The sequence below is a fragment of the Benincasa hispida genome, chromosome 2, assembly GCF_009727055.1.
Source record: "Benincasa hispida cultivar B227 chromosome 2, ASM972705v1, whole genome shotgun sequence".
Lineage (NCBI taxonomy): Eukaryota > Viridiplantae > Streptophyta > Magnoliopsida > Cucurbitales > Cucurbitaceae > Benincasa > Benincasa hispida.
The window spans coordinates 27,862,019-27,889,890 of NC_052350.1; the positions used below are offsets into that span (position 1 = coordinate 27,862,019).

At 37.0% G+C, this 27,872-nt stretch overlaps 1 protein-coding gene across 5 annotated transcripts; it reads left to right on the top strand.

The window, feature by feature from the left end:
- The first annotated feature begins 17,370 nt into the window (after positions 1-17,370).
- Positions 17,371-23,860, top strand: LOC120070921 (protein phosphatase 2C and cyclic nucleotide-binding/kinase domain-containing protein). 5 transcript variants are annotated; one of them, XM_039022831.1, is made up of 17 exons: positions 17,373-17,576; positions 17,666-17,731; positions 18,184-19,514; positions 19,721-19,852; positions 19,963-20,196; positions 20,334-20,459; positions 20,641-20,703; positions 20,794-20,876; positions 20,974-21,205; positions 21,293-21,609; positions 21,731-21,818; positions 21,923-21,989; positions 22,101-22,381; positions 22,500-22,565; positions 22,701-22,822; positions 22,985-23,141; positions 23,267-23,860. In XM_039022831.1, exons 3-17 carry the CDS (start codon positions 18,477-18,479, stop codon positions 23,510-23,512), a joined length of 3,252 nt encoding a protein of 1,083 aa, XP_038878759.1. In that variant the 5' UTR covers positions 17,373-17,576; positions 17,666-17,731; positions 18,184-18,476; the 3' UTR covers positions 23,513-23,860. The 5 variants fall into 5 exon arrangements, with proteins under 5 accessions (XP_038878761.1, XP_038878759.1, XP_038878756.1 ...); XM_039022828.1 differs by having other exon boundaries at positions 17,373-17,731; XM_039022829.1 differs by having other exon boundaries at positions 17,666-19,514.
- The last annotated feature ends 4,012 nt before the right edge of the window (positions 23,861-27,872 follow it).

The window sequence follows — 27,872 nt, forward strand, 5'->3', positions numbered from 1 at the left end:
ATATAATACAATTAAAAACGTTTAATTTATCGAAATTAAACAAAATTAGAAAATAAATTTATATTTAAATTATGATTTAAATATAAAATTGATTTATTGGTGAAATTGATATTTTATTAATTTAATATTTAGATATTAAATTAATATTAGTTTAATTAAAAATGAATTAAAATTAGTTTTATTTACATTAATTTTATAAAACTAATTTAAATAACAAAAATAAAATTATTTCTTAAATCATTTTAAGTTAATGAGTTTTTCCATTTTTTGGGAAAAATCCACTAACCATATATTGATGGATTATCACCAAATTCCAATCAAACTTGTAATGATCTTCAAGGAGAAGTTGTCCTCCATGCAACCCTATTTATTTGCATGAATTCTATCTATATATAGAAGCTCCATGCATGAAGATCATAAGACAATTTGAGTTTTACTTGCTAAAGTAAAAACCTGAAAACCCTACACATCCCTCACTTGTTCTTCATCAATTTAACTTGATTTAAGTGTTTCCACCGCACATTCCAGCTTGAGCATAATGGAGAAGATCTTGGTGGTAGTCCTCTTGAAAATTCAAGCTCTATCTTGGTGGATTTCAACTAAATTCGTGGAGGAAACTTCAAAGGTAATATGTATTTTCAAACCCACTTATGAATATCATATGAACAATATGCTTAAAACTCAAATTAAATATAGTTTAAGTGCTTATTGATTATGAAGTCTTCCGTTGCATGTTTTATTACTCCTTCAATTGGTATCAGAGCGTGATTTAAGCACTTAACTATTGTTAATTTAAGTTTGGTGGGTATTTTTTCATGAAATGCATGAAATAGTATGCTGATATGATTTTTCCAGTGTTTTGGCATTTTAATCCTTTCAATTATATTGTTTCTCTTATAATTGGCTCTTGTTTGATGGGTTTTAATGTGTATTTAAGAGTCTGTAATTCATATGGAGTCATTAGAAGTTGAAATTAGGATGTAATTGAAGAAAGAAGTGAAGAAGGTCGAGTTGCAGTTTCCAGATCGCGAGCTTCTGCCCAGGTAGTGTTGCAACACTTCCCTTGAGTGTTGAAATGTTACTCAAAGTTCCAGTAAGATTTCTATTCAAAATCCAGGGAGGGCGAGATCTGCATCAGGTAGCATTGTGACGCTGCCCTTGAGCGTTGCAACGCTACTCCCAATTCCAGCGAGATTTCATTTCAAGCGAGATTTCGAGTTCAAGCGAGATTTTGAATCAAGTTTGAGCGAGATTCTAATAGAATTTCTAGCGAGAGATCAAGTTCGATCGAGATTTTGAATCAAGTTCGAGCGAGATTTCAAGCTAGAAGCGAGAGATTGATTTTAAGCGAGATTCTTGAACCGGTTTTGGCTAATTTGACCGGTTTTCTTCAAACTTGGTCAGGTTCTCTTTCAAAATTGTTTTGATTGGTCCGATTCAGGTGGTTCACATCTAGTTCAAGCCATTTGGGACTAGTTTAGAGCTATTCGAGCGGTCAAGAAGTGGTTTGGAGTTGTTACCTATTTTCTGTAATACTTAGGCTTTAGTTTGTTTAAAAATGCCAAAACTAAAAATCGTATCAGTATGTGTTTAATTATTTATGCATATGATGTATGTTATAATTAAATACATCTTGTATGTGCATACAGTATGCCATATCGATTTAAAATCCCACTGTAGGAAGCATGTTACATGCATTGAAAGTATGTTATAAATTGTTATAATATATAGTATGCAGGTATACAGTTTCTTTTAATATAAATGTTATATTGAATGCCTTTGATGAATGTTGTGGATGTTTAGCATGTCCAATTTTTTGTAAGTTGTTATAAAAAGAAATTAGACTTTAAAATTCATAACAAAGATATACAACATGCTCACTTAGGTTAACAACTAGTTTTAACTGTTAAAATAGATTATTACTTTATAAAATTTGGTTATAAACTCAAATCAGTTCATAAACCTGTCTAAGGCTAGGGGTACTTAAGTTGACGGTTTACGTAACATCTTCTACCTGGGGATTATGACTAAAATATTGAGCGTCGTTGACTGATTTTATGAGCTTGCGTGAGTGGTGTGAGGTTTAAAACTGGTTTAAACACTTAGACATCGTAGGATTATATCCAAATATAAATGTTATACTTAGATAAAAATGATATAGACTTAGGTTGTTTAAAAAGTTAGCCGTTTTAACCGAAGTAAATAGATACCCAAATTATTTAGAATACTTCAGTAGGAGATTAACAATATATTCGATATATAGTTATTAGCTCTCACGTCCTTAAGAGTTTACACTGTGAGATCCATGCTCGGCTTCGTGTTGCTTTTGGCGTGACTACTCTATTCGGAAAGTGTTTGCTAAAGGAAATCGGACAAGAGGATTTTTATCAGCAGCGGAATGATCGTTCCAAATTCCATTCGTATTTGAACATATACAATTACAATCAACAAACAGAAACTAACTAGTCATGCAACATACGAAATTACAACATGCTTTTCACAATATCAAGGGATAAAACTATACATACCTTTGAAGACTCATCTTCAAACACCCTCGATCACGAACGCTCCATCAATCAATAAGACTGCAACACACGAACGCTCTTACACCACGACCACAACACAACACGATCATAGCGACCACAAACACAATGATTTCCAAGACCACGAACACAGCGAACGACCTGCAAATACCTCAAACTATGTCGAGTTGAGTATGACATTACCACAATGGCTGCCTTGGTATTCTCGATGTGAGAATCCAAACGTGACGTGTGGTCTCTGTGTGGACTTGGTTTGAGGAAGAAACTGGAGGAAGAACAATCGTGTAAACGATTGAGCAAGTGGGAGATGACAAGGTCTATCGTATAGAAGATGCCCAATCGTTTAACAAATGCTCTACTATCGTTTAGCAAAAGCTCTACGATCGTTTAGCTAAAGGTCAATTGAGTGAACTATCGTGTAGTGTCACTCCACGATCGTTTAGTCTCACTTCAACTATCGTTTAGTGAATCTAATTTACTTGACAGCCACCATGAGTAATTCTGAGAATAGAAACTCTCACAAATCATACTAAATTTTGGAAATTTTTTTCTTTTATCTCACGGTTACCACGAAACCACCAATAACCCCACTCAATTGGTTATTAGAGAAAAAGAGATAAATATCAAATAATTAATATTATTTTAAATATATATGACAATCAACTTACCATATTATATTTATAACCTATAGTTTTAACATTTCATCTCATGAAATATATAAGTCATAGCTCTTTTTCTATTTCATGGTACTTATTTACATTAATCCTCCACTTGATGTATCTCATACATCACACCGATCATATCATATATAATCGAATTACCTTTTGTCAATTTGAACATTTCAAATCAACACCAAGAACTGATTCTCAACTTGAATCCATTGAGCTACCAAGGGGGCCTTATGGACTTGTAGCTTGAAGCTCTAACGGTATGTGAATAACTGACTAAACTTTTTAGTCACGGAATCCACCATCTGTTAACTTCCAAACACTCTATTAAAGACCGACAGTTGAACTCTCTTTACCATAGATATATTATGTGTCCATATCAACCAATCAACAGTGTGATAACCTTTCACAGATCGCTCGTAAGTACAGCTGGGCCAATAACCGTTATGCCCCTATAGTTACATCTAACTCCTTAAGTACCACTGATTTCTCTAATGAACATAAGTCATAGTCCTACTATGATTGAGTTCTCTCTTCTAAAGAGAAGTTGTGGCCACTATGTTCAAGACCTAGAATCAGCCCTTAGGGGAGTAATCTATCTACTTAGCCCTACTTCAGGGAAAGAGTGAATTCCATCTTGTGTAACTGAGTTCCCAGCTCACAAATCAAATGAGTCCCCAAAAAGGTAGGCATGTTGAGTTGGTAATATGGTCACTCTCACCCATACTAATCAAAGGATCGCCTCAAAGGCAAGGGTTCCTAAAACAATCAGGATTGAGGTCGTGTCACCTATGGTCGTTTAGGTGAGATGTAAGTCTCCAGTATCAACGACATTATATACAGAGACTAGTCATCTCGTGGTCTAGTCTTATACAAACTCTTTGTATAGGACACCCCCGCTCGCATATCTCCACATGAATGGTCAGGATCTACCCTCTGTAGTAGTTCACAACACTTGCAAACCTCTACAAAGTGGGCCGTATCCATAGTGTCACCAGGATCAGGTATCCCTCCTTAATCCTTATACTACAGACCTATTTAGGTTATCACTTAAGGCATGATCCACTTGTATATCTCATATACATGCTTAAGTTTACATACAATAACCATGGAGCTTTGTTTATTGGATATGAGTAAATGCCAGATAAAATAACTGTTATTTTATTCATAACAATGTGTACAGATTACAAACTACGAGACTCTAGGAGAATTAGGACACTAACAACAATCTCCCACTTGTCCTAATGCCTCGGGAGACTAATGTACAATACAAGATAAATACATGTACAATATACAATAAACTAGGGCATACCCCAGTATCATTTGCATGGGTGAATAACAAGGTGAATGAGGGAAGTAGTTCATAGTAAGTGGGTGAAGGAAATGTGTCAACATTATTCTACAGTCTCCTCCATTAGTTTGAACCATGAAATTTCTATATTGCGCTTGCTGTCGTTTTTAGGTGGCACTAGCTAGTTGTTAACCACGAAGATCCCCAAGGAGGGTTGTAATATAGGATTCGGAACAACCCAAACTTTAGTAATGAATAGGGTCTTATAGTTCCGTCTTTGGTATTGTCTTCCATCTTGGGGGCATATTTATACCGTTCTATAAAATTTGAAAATGATGGGTCACACTTACAAGAATTACTAATTGTTAGTAAAGATCTTGACCAAAAATGATAACAAAAAAAAAACTATAGGAGTAAAGAGTTATTTTGATATAGTATTTGGTCAAGAATTGTCTTGCTTCAGTGAAGGAATTGTTGAATGCTCCTTGGTAACAACTGTTCTAAATCACTAAATTATCGTTGCAAGTAAATAAAGATTTTTGGGTACTTTATTATTTTTGCTAAATTTGGATTTAGATGCATAAATTTTAATATAATTTGCTTAACTTTTTCAGCAATGTTAAATTCAATTATACAACTGCTAGCTTCTGATAAATTTAACGGTGGAGGATATTCAGACTGGAAATCCAACATCAATACGATTTGAGGTTTGTGTTGACAAAGAAATTTCCTCTAGTTCCTAGTACAACAATGAACCAAAATGTTCGGGACATCTATGATCGATAGGTTAGGGCTAACAAAAAGGCCTGGGCTTACATCTTAGCAAGTATATCCGATGTACTTAATAAGAAACATGAGGTAATGCCCACCACCTATGAGATAAGTCAAGTTAGTATGATATTGGAATATTTCTCGGAGAGTTATTTGCCTTTCAGAACCAATGCCCAGATCCTTTTTGTGCAACTTGATTAGAACCCATCCGACTTCGCTCGCCAAGTCGTGTGTCTCCATTCTCCGTTCAGGCTCAGAAAAAACCCGTTCACCACTCTAGTTGATCCGCCATGTGTCTTCGTTCTCTAATTCACCACTCTAGCTGTGACTCCATTTTTAGAGTCGTTCGTACTAGGTGAATGGTCGGTCACTATGCATTGGGTCTAATGCTAACCCGAGCCATGCCCATATCCGTGCACCCAAATCTGTGCCTCGGATCTCTGTTCACTTGTGCAGGTCCCCATCGTTAGTCGTTGATTCACCAGACCTCAGACGCTTAACACAAGTCCAGCTGAGTCGGTATCCTTAAGCGCGCCGCGCCAACTGTGCTGAGCCAAGCCGAGCAGATTTGGTTAAGCTGGCTGCCATGCTAGTTTTGAGCTAGGCTAATTCTGCCAAGCCAAGCTGCTGAGTTGGTTTTTTTCTCCTCACTGTTGAGCAAGACTTCACCCTCATCCGCCAAGCCACATGGAGAAAGATCATGTATTTCGCTCTATTAATACTATCCTTGATGGTACAAATTACCTTACTTTGGTTCATAAAATGAAGAGTTTTCTAATTGGGCGTAAGCTATGACGAATTGTCATAGGTGATATTCTTCAACCAATCAGGTTACCCATCGAGGATGATCAGAAATTTGTTAAATGGTTAGAAGATTGAGATAGTAAAAATCATCAAATCATCACTTGGCTCGGTAATTCGTCTATACCAACCATTCATGTTCAGTTTGATGCGTTTGATGATGCCAAGAGTTTGTGGAATTTCCTACCTATGCATTTTCAGTCTGTTGGTTTAGTCCATTGTTATCATCTGCACAACACTCTTGTTAGCCTTACTCAGGAAATTAGTTAATTCGTTAACGACTATTTGGCTACACTTCAGCCAATTTGGACATAATTGGATCAAGCTAAATCAGTATTGATCATCTCCGTCTTATTAAGGTTCTTATGGGGCTTCGTCTAGAATACGAGTCTATCCATGCTGCTTTGCTACACTGCAGTCCTCTTCCATCACTAGACATAACAATTCAAGAAATTATATTTCAGGAAAAATGTCTCGGTGTCGCTTCTTCCAAGAAATCTGAGGTTGTTCTCGCCAACACTCATATGTCTGGTATTATGGAGCTCCCTTATGTAAAAACTGTAAATTTACTAGGTATAAATTTGTTGATTGCCTAAAAGTCGAATGCAGATATTGTCACAAACGTGGCCATATTCTGAACAATTGTCCCACACTACCACCTCGACCTCCGAGACCTTCTTCAGAGTCAAGACACTTTAAACTTGGTTCTGCCTTTGCTGAGGCTGTTGCCTCCTTTACTGAGTTCGAACCTTCTCCGTCAACCTTTCAAATGAGTGATTTATAGAACTTTCTTAAACGGATGATTTTATCCAATTCCTTCGCGCTTGCAGTTTTTCGAGCTAATTGGTGGCTTTTTGATTCCGCTTGTTATAACCATATGACTTCTGATTTTTCTCTTCTGACTACACCAACTCATGACAAATCTCTTCCTCCCATTTATGTTGTTAATGGTAATTGTATGACTATATCCCATGTTTCCTTCATTGACACTCCCACGTTATAGCTCTCTAATACTTATTGTGTTTCAAACCTGACCTTGAATCTTGCCTCAGTTGGACAGTTGTGTGATCTTGGCTTAACTTTTTTTTTTCTTCTTATATTGGGTGTTAGGTTTAGGACCCACAGACAGGGCAAACAGTTGGTGCGGTCGCAAAGTGGGAAGATTGTTTGAGCTCACATCACTTCAACTGTCTGCTTGTTCTTTTTCTGCTCCTGTCACTAACTCTACTATATATCAGTGCGTCTCCATCTTGGTCATGCTTCTTCTGACAAACTTTGTTATTTGATTTCTATTAAAAATTTTAGTAATATTTCTAAGTTTGTTCTCTTTGATTATCTGAATTGTAAACTTGCAAAACAACCTGCATTATCTTTTTCCAGTCCAGTTCTATATGTGATCAGCCTTTTGACTTAATTCATTATGATATTTGGGGTCCTGCTCCTACTTCTACTGTCACTGATTATTGCTATTTTGTTCTGTTCATTGATGATTACTCTCGGTTTACCTGGATATATTTTCTTAAACATCGTTCTACCTTGTCTCAAATACATATTGATTTTGCTAATATGGTTAACACTCAGTTCTCTCGTACAATCAAGGCTCTTTATACAAATAACGCCTTAGAATATAAGGACTCTAGTATTCTTTCTTTTCCCACCCAGCAAGGCACTCTTGTCTCCATACCTCTTAACAAAATGGGTGAACGAAACGTAAACATCGTCACATTCTGGACACTGTTCGGGCTCATCTCCTGTCCTGCAAAATTTTGGGGAAAGGACGCTCTTACTTCTTTCTACACGATCAATTGTCTTCTTTCTTCTGTCCTTCACAATGTTTCTCCATTTGAATGATTATATAGTACTCCTCCTAATTACTCAAATCTCAAGGTCTTTGGTTGTGCATGTTTTTTCTTCTCTATTCACATGAACACACAAAATTAAAACCACATGCGCGTCTCTATTGCTTCCTTGGCTACATAACCAAACACAAAGGTTTCCATTGTTGGGATCCTCTTTCTAAAAGATTATGCATCTCTCGCCATGTTACTTTCTAGGAGCATAAAATGTTCTCTAGTCTCTCGAACTTTGGTAATTCTCTTTCAGGTCCTCATATCTTTCTCTTTGATGGTTCCGTTGATCTTTTCCCTTCATTTGTATCTTCTCGTGATACTGAGCTTGAGAAATCTACGCCCGTCTCTATTGATCTTGATCAGCCCTTTGTCTCACATGTGGAGTTTGAACCTCCTTCTGATCCTGACCATGCTTCACCTATTTGACACCCCACTTAGGTAAGGGCACCCCCCACTCATCTTCGAGACTTTCACTATTTCTCCATTATCAGTTCCTTGGTTGAATCTACCTCTTTTTATGAGGCGAATACTAACCGTCCGTCATAACAAGCTATGAGTGAATAACTCCAGGCTTTAGACAAGATGCACATGGGACTATGTTGACTTGCTTATGGTAAGAAACAAATTGGTTGTAGGTGGGTTTACAAAATCAAGAATCACTCTAATGGCTCTATTGAGTGTTATAAAGCTTGGCTGGTCGCAAAAGGGTACTCTAAAAAAATATGAGATCAATTATGAGGAGACTTTTGCTCTTGTGGCCTAGATGACATATGTTCTGAGTCTCTTAGTTGTTGCTGTAGCCAAATAGTGGCCTCTTTTTCAGATGAATGTCAAGAATAATTTCCTTAATGGGGCCTTATATGAGAAAGTCTATATGCAACACCCTCAAGTGTCTCTCTTCCATCTTAGAAGGTATGTCTCTTTCATTGAGCGTTGTATGGATTGAAGCAAGCCCTGTGAGCCTGGTTTGCAACTTTCATTTCCACCATTGTTCAACTTGACTTTACGTCCAGTTCTCATGACACGACAATTTTTACGTGTTAAAAAGATCACGGTGTTGTTCTTCTTCTCCTATATTTCGATGATATGATTATTATTGGGATGATCATCAGGCTATTTCTTTTTTACAATTCTACCTTGGCGAGCACTTGAGATGAAGTATTTGGGTTCATTTAGTTACTTTCTTGGTCATGAAGTATCAATGAGCTCTGCTGGTTACTCATTGTCTCAAGCAAAATATGCCCCAGACTTATTGTGCGCTTCAGGATCACCGACTCTGCTACTACCCCAACACCACTCGACTCCAATGTTCGCTTGACTCTGTTTGATGTCGTTTCCCTTGAAGATGCCAATCTCTACCATCAACTTGTTGCCAATCTTATTTATCTGATAGTAACTTGTCCCGATATTACATATGTTGTTCATATTGTAAGTCAGTTCATGGATGCTCCTTGGACCATTCATTTTACTATTGTTCTTCGTATTCTTTGCTATGTCAAGGGGACTTTGGGACATGGTCTTCAGTTATCTTCCTAGTCATCTCTAATCTTATTCAACTACTCTAATGTTGATTGGACTGGTGATCCTACTAACAAGCGTTTTACTTCAGATTACTGTTTCTACCTCAGTGACTTTCTTATTTCTTGGCAGAGTAAGAAACAGAGTGATGTCTCTCGTTATAGTATGGAGTCTGAATACCATACCTTGGCTGATGCTACGCCAGAGCTATTGTGGCTCCGCTGGCTTCTTGCTGATATGAGAGTTCCTCAACTGTCTGCCACTATCCTTTATTGTGACAATCATAACGTCATCCAGCTTGTTCACAATGATATTTTCATGAATGCACCAACATATTGAGAATGATTGTCATTTTGTTTGACATCATCTCTAGAGTAAAACTTTTTTTTTACAAGTTATTTTTACTACTGAGCAACCACTCGATATTTTTACCAAAGCTTTGTCCCTCGGGTGCCTCCTTCAGCTGTTTAACAAACTCAAGTTGATTCCTACTTTACCATCTGAGTTTGAGGGAGGGTATGAATGTATAAACATACTTAGTCTATGTAGTTAGAGAAATTTTATGTTGATTGAGTCTTTCTAAGGTCTATTTTTAGTCTCTTGATATTGTATTTATACCCCAATTCTGTATAATATATCTCATGGAAATACATTCGTAACAATTGCTTTTTCCAAATTTGACTTGTCATATTTATTTTCTTTTTTCAAATACATATCCCTTGGTGACTTTAATTTCACTCTAATTAAAATTTCAAATTCACAATTTAGACTCCCTTTTCTTTGTGAATGCACACTCTCTCTATCCATGCAAATATAATGCTCTACATTTTACAAATGTAGTTAATTTTCATAAATTGAAGTTTAAATTCAGGATTTCACTTTGGACAAGTATTTTGAAATAAGTTGAATTAGATGTAATTGTTGAGAATAATTAGTTATCTTAAATTGTAGGAATTTATTTCCCTTTAATTTTAAAGTTAGGAGCCATATTTAATATTTTTGAGGAATATAATTGGTTTGTTTGTTTTGGTTTGAGAAATTTATTAAAATATTTAGATTAAAGAAGGATAAGAAGGATAAGAAGAGAACTTCCCCCCCGCGCAAACCACCTAGAATGTAGATCCATGAACTCCAACATACAACAAATCGTCCCAATTTCTATTGCTGATGATCGCTACTTGTCGATAACCACTGCATGTCACCGATCGCCGACCATTGTGGTAAGTTATGCACCATGTCATTCTCACGCTTCCTCTTATATTTCATCGATTGACGCTACTTGTTGCAACCAGTTGGTGCAAGCAGAACCAGTTGGTGCAGGCTAGCCGCCTTCCATCAATATTTGCGTATGGTATTTAAGATGTCATTGTCGCTAGTTGTGATTGCTACCATCGGATACTGTCGATACTCATGCCATTCAAGGTTAGAATTGGTTGATGCAAAAGATGAATTGGCTTGACTTCACGTTTTTCAGCCTATTAAAAAAGTATGTTGGTAATTTTGACTTACTGTAATTAAAGTGTATTTAAAAATCTTTCCTAAGGAGGGTTCATAACATCTGAGTTATATGCTTTTGAGTGGTTTGGATTTTTGTAATTTATTTTTATTTTTATTTTAATTTATTTTCCGATTTTTATTAAAGAAAAGCTAATTTACTATTATTCCAAATGAAAAGTTAAAATATGTTATACTTTGGTTAGAAAAAAAGACAAAGAAACAAAACCCGCACCATGAATGGGAAATTTGGGCCAATGACCTAATATCTAGGCCCATAATATCAAATGACCCATTTTTTAAAAAAATTGTCAATTGATCTTTTGCTGACGTTATCACGGTATGAGATTACAAGAATTACCCCTGATAACTGTCTCACTCTCACTACTTGGATCTCGCTCTTGCTATCTGTCTATCTTCCATCATGATGTGATTGTTTGTCACTATACGATTGATTTGACAATTTTCATGAAATATGTCTACAACTTAAAATCGTTAACACACAACAAAATATGTAATGGTGAATTCTTTGAAATCTAAACTTCATTTGAACTGTCATTTTGTTGAACGAAGATTTATTGAACGAGGTTTTTCAGAGCAGAGTTTTTCGAAACCAAACGGAGTTTTCAGAATGGAACAACGAGAGAGATCTATGTGTATTACTATCTACTTAATAAAAAATATTTTCTTGCTTTGTAGGATGACAAAAAAGTGTGTAGTAATTCGATACGGAGGTCAGAACCAAAATTTGTATGTTAGAGGTGAGCTAATAGGAATCATTGTGCCTATTACCTTGAAGTATGAAGAACTTAAAACTCACATTTACAGGGTTGCAAATGTAAGTTGCTCAGAGTTTGATGTTGTTATGAAAGTTAAATATAAACTTGACTTTGAAGCCCCTCCACAATACATACGGAATGACGGTGATGTTCACTTCCTTCTTTGTTGGGACGATCTTTCTAGACTTCAGCTATATGTAACGCTAAAATCATACCACAACAAAAATGTGAATATGAGTCATGATGATATAGGTGTAGACAGACAATACGAAGTATCATATGAGCTTAATCGAGAAGAGGGTGATATTCCATTGTCTATGAACACTCAACCATCAACATTATCAATAGACAATGACAGCATTCATGCAATGGACTTAGAAAGAGAAACTTAATGTAATGGACCTGTGCTTGGTAATGAGAGATTAACAGGCTTGAATTTTATGGATTGTGGTCCTTCAGAAGAGCGTGATCCTTTCGTGGTTGATAATGAAAGATTAGTAGGATTGAATTTTATGGACTGTGGTCCTTCAGAGGTGCATAGACCTACAGTGGCTATTACTGAGAGATCAGTAGGATTGAATTCCATGTCTTCATATCATAGAGGGGAATTGATTATGCCGGGTACCTCTTCATCTGAGACAGATGTTGAAATTGGTCAAATTTTTTTGAGTAAAAGTGATTTAAAAATGAGATTTTCTATTCTGTTCATAAACAATAATTTTGAATATAAGGTAAGGAAGTCAACTAAGTCTTTTTTTACTGTCAAATGTATAAATGATAATTGTAAGTGGAGCCTTCGTGTAGTGAAAATTCCAAGGTGTGACATATTTAAGGTCCCGAAGTATGTGCGGTTGCACACATGTTCTATTGAAATTTTAAATCATGACCATAGACAAACAATGACTGCGGTAGTTGGTGAACTAATCAAAGACAAGTTTACAGGCGTAAGACGTGTTTATAAACCTCGTCACATCGTTGAAGATATGAGGAAAGAGTACGACGTAAACATAAGTTACGATAAGGCATGATGTGCAAGGGAAACTGCTTATGCTCTCGCTAGGGGTACTCCAGAAGAGTCATACGTTGTTTTACATGCATATGGTGAAGCGTTAAAAATGGAGAATCCAGGTACAAGGTGTGAAATTGAACTTGAAAATAATGTCCATTTCAAGTACATGTTTATGGCATTAGGGCCTTGTATTAGAGGTTTTTCGAGTTGTCGGCCTATGATAATTGTTGATGGATCGCATCTGAAAGGAAAATACAAATGGACCATGTTGATCGGCGTTTCTATGGATGGCAACAACCAAGTTTATCCACTAGCATATGCCATAGTGGACAATGAAACTGATTGAGCTTGGAAGTGGTTTATGTCGAACTTGAAGTGTGCCATTGGAGAACCCTCTTAACTTGGTGTTCGTGTCTAATCGAGCGGTATCTATTGGCAATGCCATTCATGTAGTTTTTCTCACGGCATTTCATGGATTGTGCACATACAACCTAAACAATAGTATTCTTTCCAACTTTAAGGACAGTACGATTGTTGGGATGTTTCAAGGATGCAGCCAGGCATTTCGCATGTCAGAGTTCCAAGCACACTGGAACCAACTACGTACTTTTTGAAATGATGCAATATTAAAATATTTGGAGGATATTGGTCTTAAAAGGTGGGCACGTGTTTACCAAACAGAACGAAGATACGATAACATGACGTCCATAGTGCAGAGTGTTTCAATTCATTGACCAAAGAGTATCGATAGCTGCCCATAATGTGCTTATTGGAACATGTTTGAGGCCTCATCTAGTCATGGTTTTATGAACGGAAGAATTATTGGGCATCTCGAACGACGTCACACTCGGACTACTATGAAAACTTATTAGCAACTAAGTGTGACAAGGGCAGACGATATCAAGTTGAGTCGATTGATCGTTATAGGATCCATGGTGGACAATCGAATTGGACGGTATTGTGAACATCCATATGAAGGAATGCACATGCAAGGAATTTGACTCACTCGGTATCTCATGTTCGCATGCAATTGTGGCTACGCGAGAACGAAACATCCCCTTCCATGGTTTGTGCAGTCCATTATATAGCGTTGACTCCCTCATGGCTGCTTATGCAGAGCTCGTAAATTCACTCGGTCACATATCTAAATGGAAGAGATCTCCGGGATATGTGGAAAAGAATATTGCACCTCCTAGAAGAGTGGTACAGGTCGAACGACGAAGAGTACAAAGAATACCATCAAGAGGAGAACAACACAGATAAATAAAATGTGGTAGGTGTGGGAACTACGGGCATAATCAACAAAACTACAGTGAACCGCTCACGTCTGGGCGACCTAATGATTCTAATCCAAATGATTCAAATGTCGGTTGATTGTAATGTCTATGTGCCACTTGTAATCCTCAAAACTGTAACTTTCTATGTGCCACTTTAATCCTCAAAGCTATAATTTTCTATGTGCCACTTGTCTTTTCACGAATCTCTTTAAATGTATCGTTTATCTCACTCTCCCTTTTATAAGTTTAATTAAGTGGTTGTCTATTCATGAATCATTCTGGAAACATCTCGCTCTCGCTAATTTCACTATTGCTAATCTCGCTATCACTTGTAATCACTTTTAAAATGTCTCACTTATAAGTTTAATTACTAAAGTGTGACTTAGGTGGAGGTGGGGTAGGTGACTTAGGTGGAGATGGGGTAGGTGACCTACGTATAGGTTGGGTGGGTGATCGAGATAGAGTCGAGATGAGGGACATGGTGGCATCGTGGCCTGTCTGTGGAGTGGGGGACCTCGTCGCCTCAAACAATGTGGAACCCCTCATAGACTATAATAGAGACAAAATAGTTGACAATTGTGCTTTGATGTCTCTCGTGTCCGTCTCTAGGTTCAATACATGGGCATTCAAACTCAATATTGAGCTATCAATGCTCCGTAGGTACGAATATACATTAGGATCAACATTACCTCCCTCATTGTGGCCTGAAACCTCTAGGATAGAACACTCCTTCTCAAGCTCAGGACGTACGTCACCCACTAGCACATCATGAAACATATCCTTACTAGGGGTGTAAGTAGGCTTGTGGATGTTTTGGTCCCCATCATATTCGTCGTCCCTCACTTCACCTTCTAAATTACCCTGCTGTTCACCTTCCACACCTTCTAAACTATTATCTGAACTACTGCCGCTCTTTGAACTACTAGAGCTCTCTGAACTCTCGGTGTTAGAGTGTGCTTGTCTTACGATCCATCTATCAATTGGGGTGTCCCGAAACTTCTTCTCAACATCGGACATGACAAGACCCTATTTGACTTTTGTCTGCATTAAGGAACCAAGTAAGATGGTTAGTGTGCATTTAACAACCCAATAAACATACTATGGCTAGATAGATTACACTTACATTTTGAGACTAAAAAATGTCTCTCTCGAGTGTTTTGAATGACACCGGGTGGGAGTATGACCACCGTAATATATGAGGCACAACTACCTTGCTCATTCGAGTGGCAACGTTCCCTGCTATTGACGATAGGATCTCGTACGTCCACACCTAAATCCAAACTACTCAAGTTTATAACTATGTTAATGTTAAACCAAAGATAAAGTTAAGTTAAGGAACATCTACCTGGAATGCTTGGGGAAATCCACGGAGCGAGTACTTCACAACATAATTTTTATTTCCCCTCACCTTCTCCTTGTATAAACCAACCTTATCGTTTAGTGTAGTCTTCAGGGCGTTGAGTGTCCTCTGCCAAATAATTGTACCTCAGTCAAGATTGTTGTAGTAATCTATGTCTTCAACATCGTCAAATAGAGTACGATCAACAACATTTTTTTACTTTTTTTTACCCATCATTGTAATCTCTGTGTAATATTACTAGGGTAATTTTAACAACATCATCGTCATTTTCAAATACCAAATTTTTGTATTCTTCTTCAAGTAAATTCAAGTGGAATGCGTCTAAGGTCGATTAATTACCAAAGTACCTTGTAAAAAGTTCTTGTGAGGACTCCTCACTCTGTACAACTCGTGTAGAAGACCGCAAACTAGTGATCAATAAAAAGTTGTCCTTCGAAAATGTGACGACCTTTTCTCTAACAAAGAAACTAATCGAGTTCACTCCTGACTTCTTCACTTCCCTCAATAACATATGGTGGATTAGTGGGTTGTTGAATACAAGTTCAGTGTCTACAAAGCGACCAAAAACTGTTTTCTTGAACATCTCTAACTGCCTTCCGGTAAGCTTCTCCTTTACAATCTTGTTGGCATTGGCAACGTGGGCCAGACACGTTACTTGCCTGGGAAACCTATCAACTTCACGAATTTTCAAAGATTTTGACATCTTAAAGTACTCTTGCATTATATGAACATTCAATTTATCAGTTAACAGGTTCGTACTAAAAAATCACTAACAAAACATACTGTTAAAGTTTTGCTCTCGCTAATCTCGCTCTCGCTAATCTCGCTCTCTCTAATCTCACTCTCTCTAATCTTCCTCTCACTAATCTCGCTCTCTCTTATCTCGCTCTAGCCCATCTCGCTCTCGCAAAACTCGTCCACTACCTTGTCTGACTCTAACTATATCTTCTTCGTCCTCAACCAATGCAGAACATATCGAAACCCAAAATAAAAAACAGACGTGGCCGATTAAACCTCGAAACCAGTTATGAACGTGACGACTGATTAAACGAAACTAACCTAAATAGATGCAACACAACATGCAAGACAAAAATTAAATTCACTAATCTAGTAGAGAGCTTCGATTACGACAGTAGAGAATTTCGATAATGATAGTAGATGGATGATGGTTTTGCAGAGCGAGATTGAACGACACTTGCACGAGAATTTTGAGCATGGGACGATCGTTGAGTTTGAGTATGCGAGTATCGTATAGACTAGAGAGACATTTTTGTAATCTCATATCTTGATGACGTAAGTAGAGGGTCAACTGACAGTTCTTTAAAAAAAAGGAGTCGTTTGACCTTATGGACCAAAATATTATTAGCTCATTGGCCCAAATTTCCCCACCATTAACACATCGAGCACCCCGACTTTGCCAAAATGCAGATCTCACCAACAGCATTCCATTCTTTATCAAATTTACGAACCAACGTCAACCTATTTTAGTCATTAGAATTTAAAACACCATCAAAGTTGAAATCCTCGCTTCACATTTCACTTCTTTATATTATTGAGAAAAGTAAAACTATTTCAAAAGAAGAAAAGCAGTGGATTACTTGTCAGAAATGTGGGCTGCTTCATCCCCATTTTGAAGTGAAGGAAAACGACTGTCACAAATCCACTCTGTTTCTATTTATAAAACTAAAGCCCGAGCTTCCAGATTCTCTGTTGACTTCCAAAATTACCACTCACGAGAAAGTAATCAATCAAAATCATCCCTTCTATGTCAATTGTTAAGCTTTGAATGAATCAAGTTCTTCGCCAGTCCACTCATTCAATAAACTCAAACCCCAACACAGCGAAAAGGATCCTATCCACAGAACTTTGAAGACAAAAGTGTGGGTCTATTAGAGCCAGAAAGACGAGTCAGGGTCCACTTGAATGATAATGAGAGAACGTGGGTGGCGTTCTTAGCCGCTCGAGGTTCTTTTCATGTTGGGTAATTTGCACCATCATAAGTCCCCACCGGCTTCAAGATTAAACAAAACCCCAAAGAAAAAAGAAACAATAAATTATTGGGTTTTCTTTCTGAGTTTTTTTGGTCGTCTTTGTGGAGGTTTTTATTTCTTTGGTGACATTCTTTCTCCCTGTTGTTGTACTGTACTCGATGAACAGTTAACTTCATTGAAGATGAACATTAATCCAAACATCCCATGGCCTTTTATGTCAAAGGGTAGGGCCGTTTCTTCTATTTAGACTACCCATTTCTTCGTTGGCTCTGTAATTTTGTTAAAGTTGAAGCTTTATTGCGTGGACGAACAGGCGCCGTTGCTTCTTCAACCTTGGTCCTCGCTGACCCCTTTCTGCAATTTCCTCCCTCTGTTTTAGGTCGGTGACAGTCTGAGCTCATGGTTTTTGGAGTGTTTCAGACACTTTCTTTTATCTCTGTTTTCTGATTTTTCCCTTCCCGGTTTTCTTTCTTGATTTTTAAGTTTTCGTGATTTCTCATAGTGTCCGGATTGACTGATACCATTTATCAGCCCCTTTTCAGTTGTATTCTTTTTGGGTTTAAAGGGATTCCGTTTTGGATAATAAATTGATGGGTTTCTTCTTTGTTGTTCTTTTGCTGTAACGCATTTTTTTAAAAAAAATTTAAACCCAGTAGATCAAGAATGTCGTTTTCATGTTTATCCAAATTCCTCATCGAAATCTTGAAAGTTTCAAGGTCACAAGTTTAATCAGCAGAAAATCTCGGGGTGTACTTTTTGATTCAGTTGTCGACTCTTATTCTATCTTTCCGCTACTATGGTTGAGTCTTCTAAAAGATAAGGTATGTGCAGAATCTGAAAGATATTCTCGCCCTCTTTTTCTCCATTTTCCGGCATTCTCTCCACAATCCCAGCACTGGGTGTTCGTAAAAATTTTGATTCTGAAGATTGAGCTGAAGAATTGTTCGTCTTGCATTTTGCCCGCCAGTGGGTTAGTTTAAGCTTGCGGTGTGGTGAAGTGTGATTATATTCGTGGTGCGACTGTCAGTGATTCGTACACAGATTAATGAGCTTCGGCGCGTGAACCTGATGAATTTTGCGGCAATTCTTGTGACGCGCTCTATTTCATTTCCTTATTTACTCTAATGGGTTGCGTTTATTCGAGGGTTTGTATTGGTGAGGCTACAACTCCAAGATCTTCGAGAATTGCCGAAACCCATAATGCCAAAACCGCCACTGAAATCGATACAATCTCTTCTTCGTCTTCTGATAGCCGAGAAGGCGAAACCGGTGACCAACTAAATCGATTGAATTCAAACAACAGAGATTCAGACGTTGGAATCACGAGACTCTCGAGAGTTTCGTCTCAGTTCTTGCCCGCCGAGGGGTCTCGAACCGTCAAAGTTCCTTCTGGAAACTTCGAATTGCGATATTCGTTTCTTTCTCAAAGAGGGTATTATCCCGATGCCCTTGATAAGGCGAATCAAGACAGTTTTTGCATCCACACCCCATTTGGAAACAACCCAGATGACCATTTCTTTGGGGTTTTCGATGGGCATGGAGAATTCGGAGCACAGTGCTCGCAGTTTGTTAAACGGAAGCTATGTGAAAATTTGCTTAGGAATAGTAGGTTTCACAGTGATGCAGTTGAGGCTTGTCATGCGGCCTATTTATCAACTAATTCTCAGTTACACGCAGATATCTTGGATGATAGCATGAGTGGTACTACTGCCATTACTGTTTTAGTTAGAGGTAGGACTATATATGTTGCCAATTCGGGTGATTCGAGAGCGGTTATAGCAGAGCGGAGAGGGAAGGAAGTTGTGGCTGTTGACCTCTCGATCGACCAAACTCCATTTCGAACTGATGAACTCGAACGTGTTAAGCTTTGTGGTGCCAGAGTTCTTACACTCGATCAGATTGAGGGGCTGAAGAACCCTGATGTTCAGTGCTGGGGTACTGAAGAAGGAGATGATGGTGATCCTCCTAGGCTTTGGGTGCCTAATGGGATGTACCCTGGCACTGCTTTCACAAGAAGTATTGGCGACTCAATTGCTGAGACTATTGGAGTTGTTGCTACACCTGAAATTGTTGTTCTGGAGCTGACACCAGATCATCCTTTCTTTGTTGTTGCTAGTGATGGGGTATTCGAGTTTCTTTCAAGCCAAACCGTGGTCGACATGGTAATGTACTCTATGATATGTTTGATGTACTTCATATCGTGTTTGTTTTTTGTCCAAAGCAAGTGATATTGGTGGCTATTCCGTGATTGATTATTGTTTAAAGAACTAGTGAATGATAAAGCTTACTTGTACATAATGTGGAATTTCTTTCATGTTTCTCCATCTGCTTCCCCCTAATGCTCCGCTATTTTCTGTCAATCTTCCAGGTTTCTAAATATAAAGATCCCCGTGATGCTTGTGCTGCAATTGTGGCCGAGTCTTACAGACTTTGGCTTCAATTTGAGACTCGAACAGATGATATTACTATTCTCGTGGTGCATATTAATGGGCTAACCAGTGTACAAGGACTTTCCTTATCTTTTTTTCATTTGGGTTGAAGTTTTAGAAAGTCATTAGTTACTATAGTTTCTTACATTTAGTTCAACAGATATTTGTTTTATTTGGTTAGACGGTTACTAGTGAATCCACAAGATCCGTTGGAGGTGGTTTTGTTCCATCTGCTATTCCTCAAGTTGTGGAGGTGACAGGATCAGAGTCTCCCTCTACATTTGGCTGGAATAGAAACAACCGTGCAAGGCAAGATTTGTCAAGGGCACGTATCCGTGCTATCGAAAGTTCCCTAGAGAATGGGCAAGTCTGGGTGCCTCCATCTCCAGCTCACAGGAAGTCATGGGAAGAAGAAGTAAGCTCATGTCTTGCTTCTAATATATCTTGATTTTCAAAGAAAATCAGTACAATTTTGTTGATTATCATTTACTTATTTACCCTGAATGAACCTTTGAGGTACTGAGTTTTTGGCTTCCTACTCCTACTCCACAGGCACATATTGAACAAGCATTGCACGACCATTTCCTCTTCAGAAAGCTAACCGATTCTCAGTGCCAAGTTTTATTAGATTGCATGCAGAGAGTTGAGGTCATACCAGGGCAAATTGTAGTCGAACAAGTAGTTTTCTTTCTTTATCTCTTTTTTTCTTCCCTTGTCATGAAAGCCAACTGCCACCCTGAAATCAACTAAATGCATGCAAACGAGAATTTAAGGGCAGCTATTTTTATAGAATGGATTTTACATGTAAGAATGAAGATGCCAATTATTTGTTATATGTGCGGCCTCTGTTGGTTTGTAGGGCGGGGAAGGTGACTGTTTTTATGTGGTTGGCAGTGGAGAATTTGAGGTCTTGGCAACCCAGGTTCAAATCATTTTTCTTTCTTTTGATCCATTATATTCAAGGCATTTTCTTGAGACTTTATGTTGACCAATGATATCATCACGATTACAGGAAGAAAGCCATGGAGAGGTTCCTCGGATTCTGCAACACTATACAGCTGAAAAGCTCTCTTCCTTCGGCGAACTGGCTTTGATGTGGGTTTTCTCTTGTTAACTGCAGCTCGTATTTCATCATATATGGGTAGTAATTATTTTGTTTAACGAGTTTGTTGTGCATATAATGTATATGCAGGTATAACAAACCACTTCAAGCCTCAGTACGTGCTGTGACAAGTGGGACGCTTTGGGCGTTGAAAAGAGAGGACTTTCGTGGAATACTTATATCGGAGTTTTCTAATTTGTCATCTTTGAAATTGCTTCGATCTGTAGACCTTTTGTCGAAGTTAACAATCTTGCAATTGAGTCAAATTGCAGACCGCCTTTCTGAAGTTCACTTCTCAGATGGGGAGCTGATTGTTGATGGGGTAACCTCATTTTACAACAACACATAACTGACAAGTTTTATTTTCTTTACAACTCTTAAAGTATTTATTTTTATTTTTATTTTTTAGACCGAAGGCTTACATGCACTGCACATTATTCAAAAGGGACAAGTGAGGATTACTTTTGATGCGGAGTTAATGAGCAGTTCAAATGTTTACAGCTTCAATTATCCCAGTCAAAAAGAGGACGATGCTGCACAGAGTGGTAACGAGATCTCAACTATTAGGAAAGAGGGAAGTTATTTTGGCGAATGGGCACTTCTTGGTGAGCATATCGGCTTCTTACGTGCAGTTGCTGTGGGAGATGTTGTATGTGGTATTTTAACAAAGGAAAAGTTTGAATCCGTTGTTGGCCCTTTACCAAATCTCTCTCAAGATGATCAAAAGTATAGCATTTGCTTTTGAGTTTATATGGGCTCGCTTTTAACATATTTTTTCTTCAGTCGTACTCTAGTCTGTACACATTGTTTGACTTCATGTAGGGATACATTGTTTGACTTCATGTAGGGCGAAAGAACAATCCTCGAACCCTCTTCATCAGTCTGCCAAAATTATGGATATTTCAGCTCTTTCAAAAGTTGAGCTCTCTGATCTGGTGAGAATACTTTTTGCTGTTTGTGGTTATGTTACTCTATGTTTTCCCCCCTTTTTTCCAGAAATTGACACCTTATGTTGTCTTCTTTGATTGTTTGTCTTTAGGAGTGGAAAATGTGTTTATATTCCACGGAATACAGTGAAATTGGGCTAGTTCGGTTAAGGAACACAGGTTATCTTGTAGTATCTCGTCAATCTTCTTTATAATAATGGCTATGAATGTTCTTCTTTAATGTCTACTTCTCAAGCTGATGGAACTGCCTTGGTGAATTTGAATTTGAAGCAGAAACTATGCTTAGTTTAAAAAGGTTTACAAGACAGAAGGTCAAAAGGCTGGGACTTGAAGCACAAGTTTTGAAGGAGAAAAATCTTATGAAGAGCATCAGTTCTTCAGCTTGCGTGCCGCAACTTCTCTGCACTTGTTTTAATCAATCACATGCTGGCATATTGCTAAAGACATGCCTTGCTTGTCCTTTGTCTTCGATACTTCACGTTCCACTCGATGAATCTTCTGCACGTTTCTTTGCAGCCTCTCTTGTTATGGCACTGGAAGATTTGCACAAGGTTTGATTCTATGGACTTGCTTTCGGTCCCCTTTTCTTCTTCAATTCTAAATCAATTTTCGCCTTGGATTTTGCTGCAATTTTATCTTTCTGTATTCCCTCTTCGTTTGAATTTTCAGCTTGGTGTTCTCCACAGAGGAATCTCCCCTGATGTTCTAATGTTGAATAAAACCGGATACATAAAGGTCTATGCCTTCTCCGATTTTTTTTCCCTACATGAATATATTTTTCAGTCTGTCTTGTTGAATAAAACCGGATACATAAAGGTCTATGCAGTGGGTAGAACCTCACTTATATTTCTTGTATTCCTCTTATTGCAGTTAGTAGACTTCAGATTTGGGAAAAGAACTTTGGGTGAGAGAACATATACTATTTGCGGGACGGCTGACTTTTTAGCACCCGAGATAGTTCAAGGCAATGGTCATGGTTTTGCTGCTGACTGGTAAAAATGCAACTTTGTTTGCACTTGATATGGTCATCTTGAAAATAACTCCCAATGCTTATATAATCATAAATGAGAACATATTCAAGCCATGGTGTATTATGTTGGACTTCGGAACTTTCACTTCACTTGAACTTCCCTAACTATGTTAAAAATGCCCAGGTGGGCACTGGGAGTCTTGATCTATTTCATGCTGAAAGGTGAAATGCCATTTGGATTGTGCCGACAAAGCGAGCTCGATACTTTTTTGAAGATTACAAAAGGACAACTAAGTCTTCCCCAGATTTTCAGTCCTGAAGCAATTGATCTCATCGTCAAGGTAATGCTAGTGATTAACAATCTCCTCTACCCTTTCCCATTCCCACCTGCAGTTACTGACCATATACTTTACTAAGCCAGTCTTATATAGTAATTTTCACCTTTTCTAATAAATAATATGAGCAGTTACTTGAAGTTGATGAGACAAAACGACTTGGAAACGAGAACCAAAACTCTGTTAGAAGTCATCCATGGTTTGATGGCGTTGATTGGAAGGGCATCCATGATGGTACCTTTCCGGTTCCCAAGACAATAACTTCTCGTGTAGCTCAATATTTGGAGAGCTATCCTGAAGATTGCAGTGGTTCTTTAATGAAACCTCCTCAAGATCTTGAAGAACAGGATGCCCCCGAGTGGATCGACGACTGGTAGAAGTACAACACGGACGGATTTTTTCCAGGTGGAGTGTCTTCTGCTGATTGGTTCTTGTTGTTTTCTGTCAACACGAATCAATAATTTGAGAAATCGTTCGACATAATGCAAGTAAGTCGCATTGTATCAAGTTCATAGGAAGATTAGGTTGGTGAATAGATCATACTTTTCCCATTTTTGTCTGTTGAAAATCTGATTCATTGTGAATACAGAGTAGGTATATAATATATGTATGTAAATGAAGTAGAGTTCATTTTTTGCTCTACAGTCAAATGGTTGTCTTGTGGAACCTTCTGTTACAGGCTGCTGATAATAAATCCATCTTCTTTGGCTTTATTGTTGGTTTTCTAGAGTTCATTCAAACTTAATAAATTGTCTCTCCCTTTTGATTTTGTGAAACAACATATTTTCAACTCTCAAGAGACCTCAAGATTGAGTGGAAATGCAGCAAATCTTGATGAAGTGTAGGGTTGCAGGTTTTTGATCTATTAGGGGTACTTGACATGCAAGTATGCATCTTAAACCTAGATTTGTTTATCCTAAAAATAGATCTTGAAGAGTTACGTACTCATTGGTAGCTCTGTTTGGGGTGGAAATTTGTGAAACCTGAATTTATATTATCACTGTGATGCAAGGTTTAAAATCCAAAATAGATTCGATGTATAATTTTGTACGTATTAACAATTTTTCTATAGTATTAAAATTGATTTAGAAGGAATAAAAGCATTAAATGATTTCGACGTCTTATAATCACTCTTGAACATGCCATAAGTGAGTTTACCGAAATCCAACCTATGGACAAACATCCTCCTGGAGTTTGTTTACCTATCACTTGTTATGAAGTCTTCTCTTCTTGTGAAATACATCAATTCAGAATTCTCTAAAATCTACATTTTAGTTTTCACACTTTAATAATTACGTAAATTTGAGTATAGCTATAGCATATCTACATTTTATTTTTTACACTTCAATAATTACGTAATTTTTAGTATAGTATATAGTTTAAGAATTTTGGAGAAGCTTAGATTTAAACATCCACCCTTATAATGGTAGTATTGGATTCTCAACTTTTTATTTTTTAAATTATCATTGGACGTGGTAAGATATATTAAGGCTTAATCCAAAATTTCAATTTCATTGGATTGAAACTTAAATTTGAAATAAAATTTTCTCCAATCTTTTTATGCATTACGAATACACAAAAATAGTTGCACATTCTAAAGCCTACATTTCTGAAATTGGTTAGACGAACTAACACTTTCATGAAACTTTATTCGTAATGGTATCAACTTCACGTTTTTTGTTTCACATTTTCTATTTTCTATTTCTTAAGAATTAGAAACAAAAATATGTTTAATAACTATCTCTGTTTATTGATAATTATTTTTGTTTCTTCTAACTGAAACTTGAAATTTAGAAACAAAAAGCGGGAACGAATATCAAAGAAGTCAGATTTTTTAAAATTAAAAATTGGAAATAAGAAACGATAGCATTATCAAACGGGTTAAATAATTTAATTGTCGTTTTGAAGAAAGTTGTAATTATAAATTCTACCTGTAATTTAATTTCTTTAAATAACAATTGAGACAAACATTGACTTTATTTTAAGTTATTTATTTATTTGTTTATTGTTAGTAAGTGATTAATCTGAAAAGAAACAAAGTAGAAGAGATTCTAATTTCAAGTCGTGTTGAAAAGATGGCAATAAGAATTTCGTGACAGACAAGCAATAAAATACCTTGCATTTAATATTACCAATTTCTCTACGTTCTTTTTATTTAATTCATCATAACTATTATTAAATTTAAATTCAATGACTTGATACGACCATATATCTCTCTTTCATTTTCTCTCTCTAGACATCCTCTCTCTTTAACCCGCGCACAAAATATCCACCGTCAACTGTCGAACGCCAGTTGCACCGCCGCTTTATCTGCGCTGACGACCACATGCCTCAGCCACCACCACCAATCGCCGGATTGTAAGCATTGTGAGTGAGGGTATTGATTAAGGGTTAAAGTGGAGTTCTGGGTTTTTTTCTTGACTTATACTAAATACCCATTATGTTTGGGTCACATATTCGAGCTTTTAAGGAATTTTAAGGTCGAAGCATACTGTCCGGTGTTCCAAAGTTTTATTTTGGCACAGTTTTAGGTGAGTAGTTGATTTGGTCTTCTTTTTGGATTAAGAGTAATCGTGGAAAATCAAGTTATTACACGTGGGTGTTCGCACTTGAATCGATGTTGTTGGTACGACTCTCACTGAAATAAAAATATTTATAAATCACCGAAACCTACATTCTAATAAGTAGCATAAGCGGAAAATACGGGGTCGATCCATAGAGAAGACTTGTTTAATCTTTTCTTAAACTAAGTTCAACTATAAAAGCAATAAAAATAGGGGTTTGATAAAGCAAGAAACATACTTGAAAATCAAAGGATAAAAGATAATTGTATACAAAAGTGGTTCAATCTTATTTCTAGTTCAAGTTAGACATTCAACACAATCTCTATCATCAATTTCTACAAATTAGTCATATAAACAAATTATGCACACAACTACTCGCTTGACTCGACTAGGTTAACCTCTACAAAAGCGGATAGCTAGCAAAATCCAATCAAGAAAGCATTCTAACAATTGATTAAAGTTGGAAAGGCCTAACCATAATCAACCTATATGCCTCTAGTTGATGGAACAAACACATGCGCAACGAAAGAAAAATGGATCTAAAATACTCTAACTAGATTAATTACAAAGATATGCATGCATGCAATAAAACAAGAAAAAGGGGGACAAGAATACAACTTTTGTAGTATTTGAATCTTCTCCAAATCAACTCCAATCTTCTCAAGAACGGTTCGTAGGCCACTACGAGAGTCTTCCCGACTATTCTTTAGCCCTGGACTGGGATGGTGAGATCTGGTGAGCGGCCAATTTGGAGAGGAAAAGGTTAAGAATTTGAGAGAAAATTGAAATGAGATTATCACATAATCTCGTCCAATTTCACTATGGCCAAGAGTTCTTCAAAAAGATTAAACACTCCCTTTAAAAGACCATTACATGCAAACATGCAACTTTGAGTTTGATGAGAATTTGATACTAAAAAATCCACTAACTCAAAGTGGGATTTAGTGAGACAAGTGTTTTCAAATAAAAACAACATTTAGCCATGCAAAGTTGACATTTTCCACTCACAAATGTTGGATCTTTCCACTAATTTGGTCAAAGTTTGACTCTTAAAGTCCAAAGTTAATTGAAAGTCAAAAAGTCAACAATTTGACTTCTATTGCATTTTTTACCTAGTCAACAATTTGACTTTTAATGCAATTTTGATCAATTTCATTTAATTTCAAAATTATTTCTAATCGTCAATTTTAAAATTAAATAAATATTAAATAATTAATTAACAATTTAATTAATTTAATTTAATATTAAATCCAACACTTATCCCAATTTTTATGAATCCCTATTCATAATATTGATATTTAAATCTTATTTAAATAACTTCTATTTTCTCTCTCTTTATGTTTACTTCACAATTAAACATTAGGTTAAATATATTGTATATATTTAACACTTTGCTCCAAAAACCGAATTTGAACACTTCAAATTCGTTCGTCACACTATTCTAAGGTTTATTTCGATATGAGCTAGTAGGGGGACCTAATGGACCTACAGATCATGGTTTCCAACGATCCGAGATTAATTGACTAAACTCTTTATCCTAATTAACCAACATTCGTTAACTACCGGGTCACTTCACAAAAGCCGGGTCACTTCACAAAAGCCTAGTAGTTGCACTCCCCTCACTGTAGATATATTGTATCCACTTGATATAACCATAATCAGTAAGTCAACCATTCACAGGTTGTTCGTAATAACAGTTGGGTCATAAGCTAATTTACCCCCGAGATTACATCTTGTTCCTTAAGTCTCACTGATCCTCTAATGTGTTGGGGTTGATGCCCTAAATCTTGTAGGGTATTGTAGTTTGTAAACACGTGTATGAACATATATTTGTGATGTAATAATATGAGATATTTACTTCACTATTGTCAATGAAATATGAGATATTTTAATTGCATTAACCACAAACCAATAAACTAAGATCCCTGGTTATCGTTGTAACTTAAGCATGTATGTGGAGATATACAAGTGGATCATGCCTTAAGTGATAACCTAAATGGTCTATAGTATATGGATAAAGGAGAAAAACCTTATCCTAGTGACACTATGGATATGACTCACTTTGTAGATGTTACAAGTGTTGTAAAGTGTTACAGATGGTCTGATCCTGATCATTCATGTGGAGACATGCGAGCGGAGGTATCCTATACAAAGGAGTTTGTATAAGACTGGA

Excerpts from the sequence above, each read along its gene's own strand:
- LOC120070921 (XM_039022828.1), top strand. The coding sequence starts at position 18,477 with ATGGGTTGCGTTTATTCGAGGGTTTGTATTGGTGAGGCTACAACTCCA. Across the intron at positions 19,515-19,720 it reads GCCAAACCGTGGTCGACATG|GTTTCTAAATATAAAGATCC; the intron begins GTAATGTACTCT and ends TCAATCTTCCAG. Across the intron at positions 20,197-20,333 it reads GGAAGTCATGGGAAGAAGAA|GCACATATTGAACAAGCATT; the intron begins GTAAGCTCATGT and ends CCTACTCCACAG.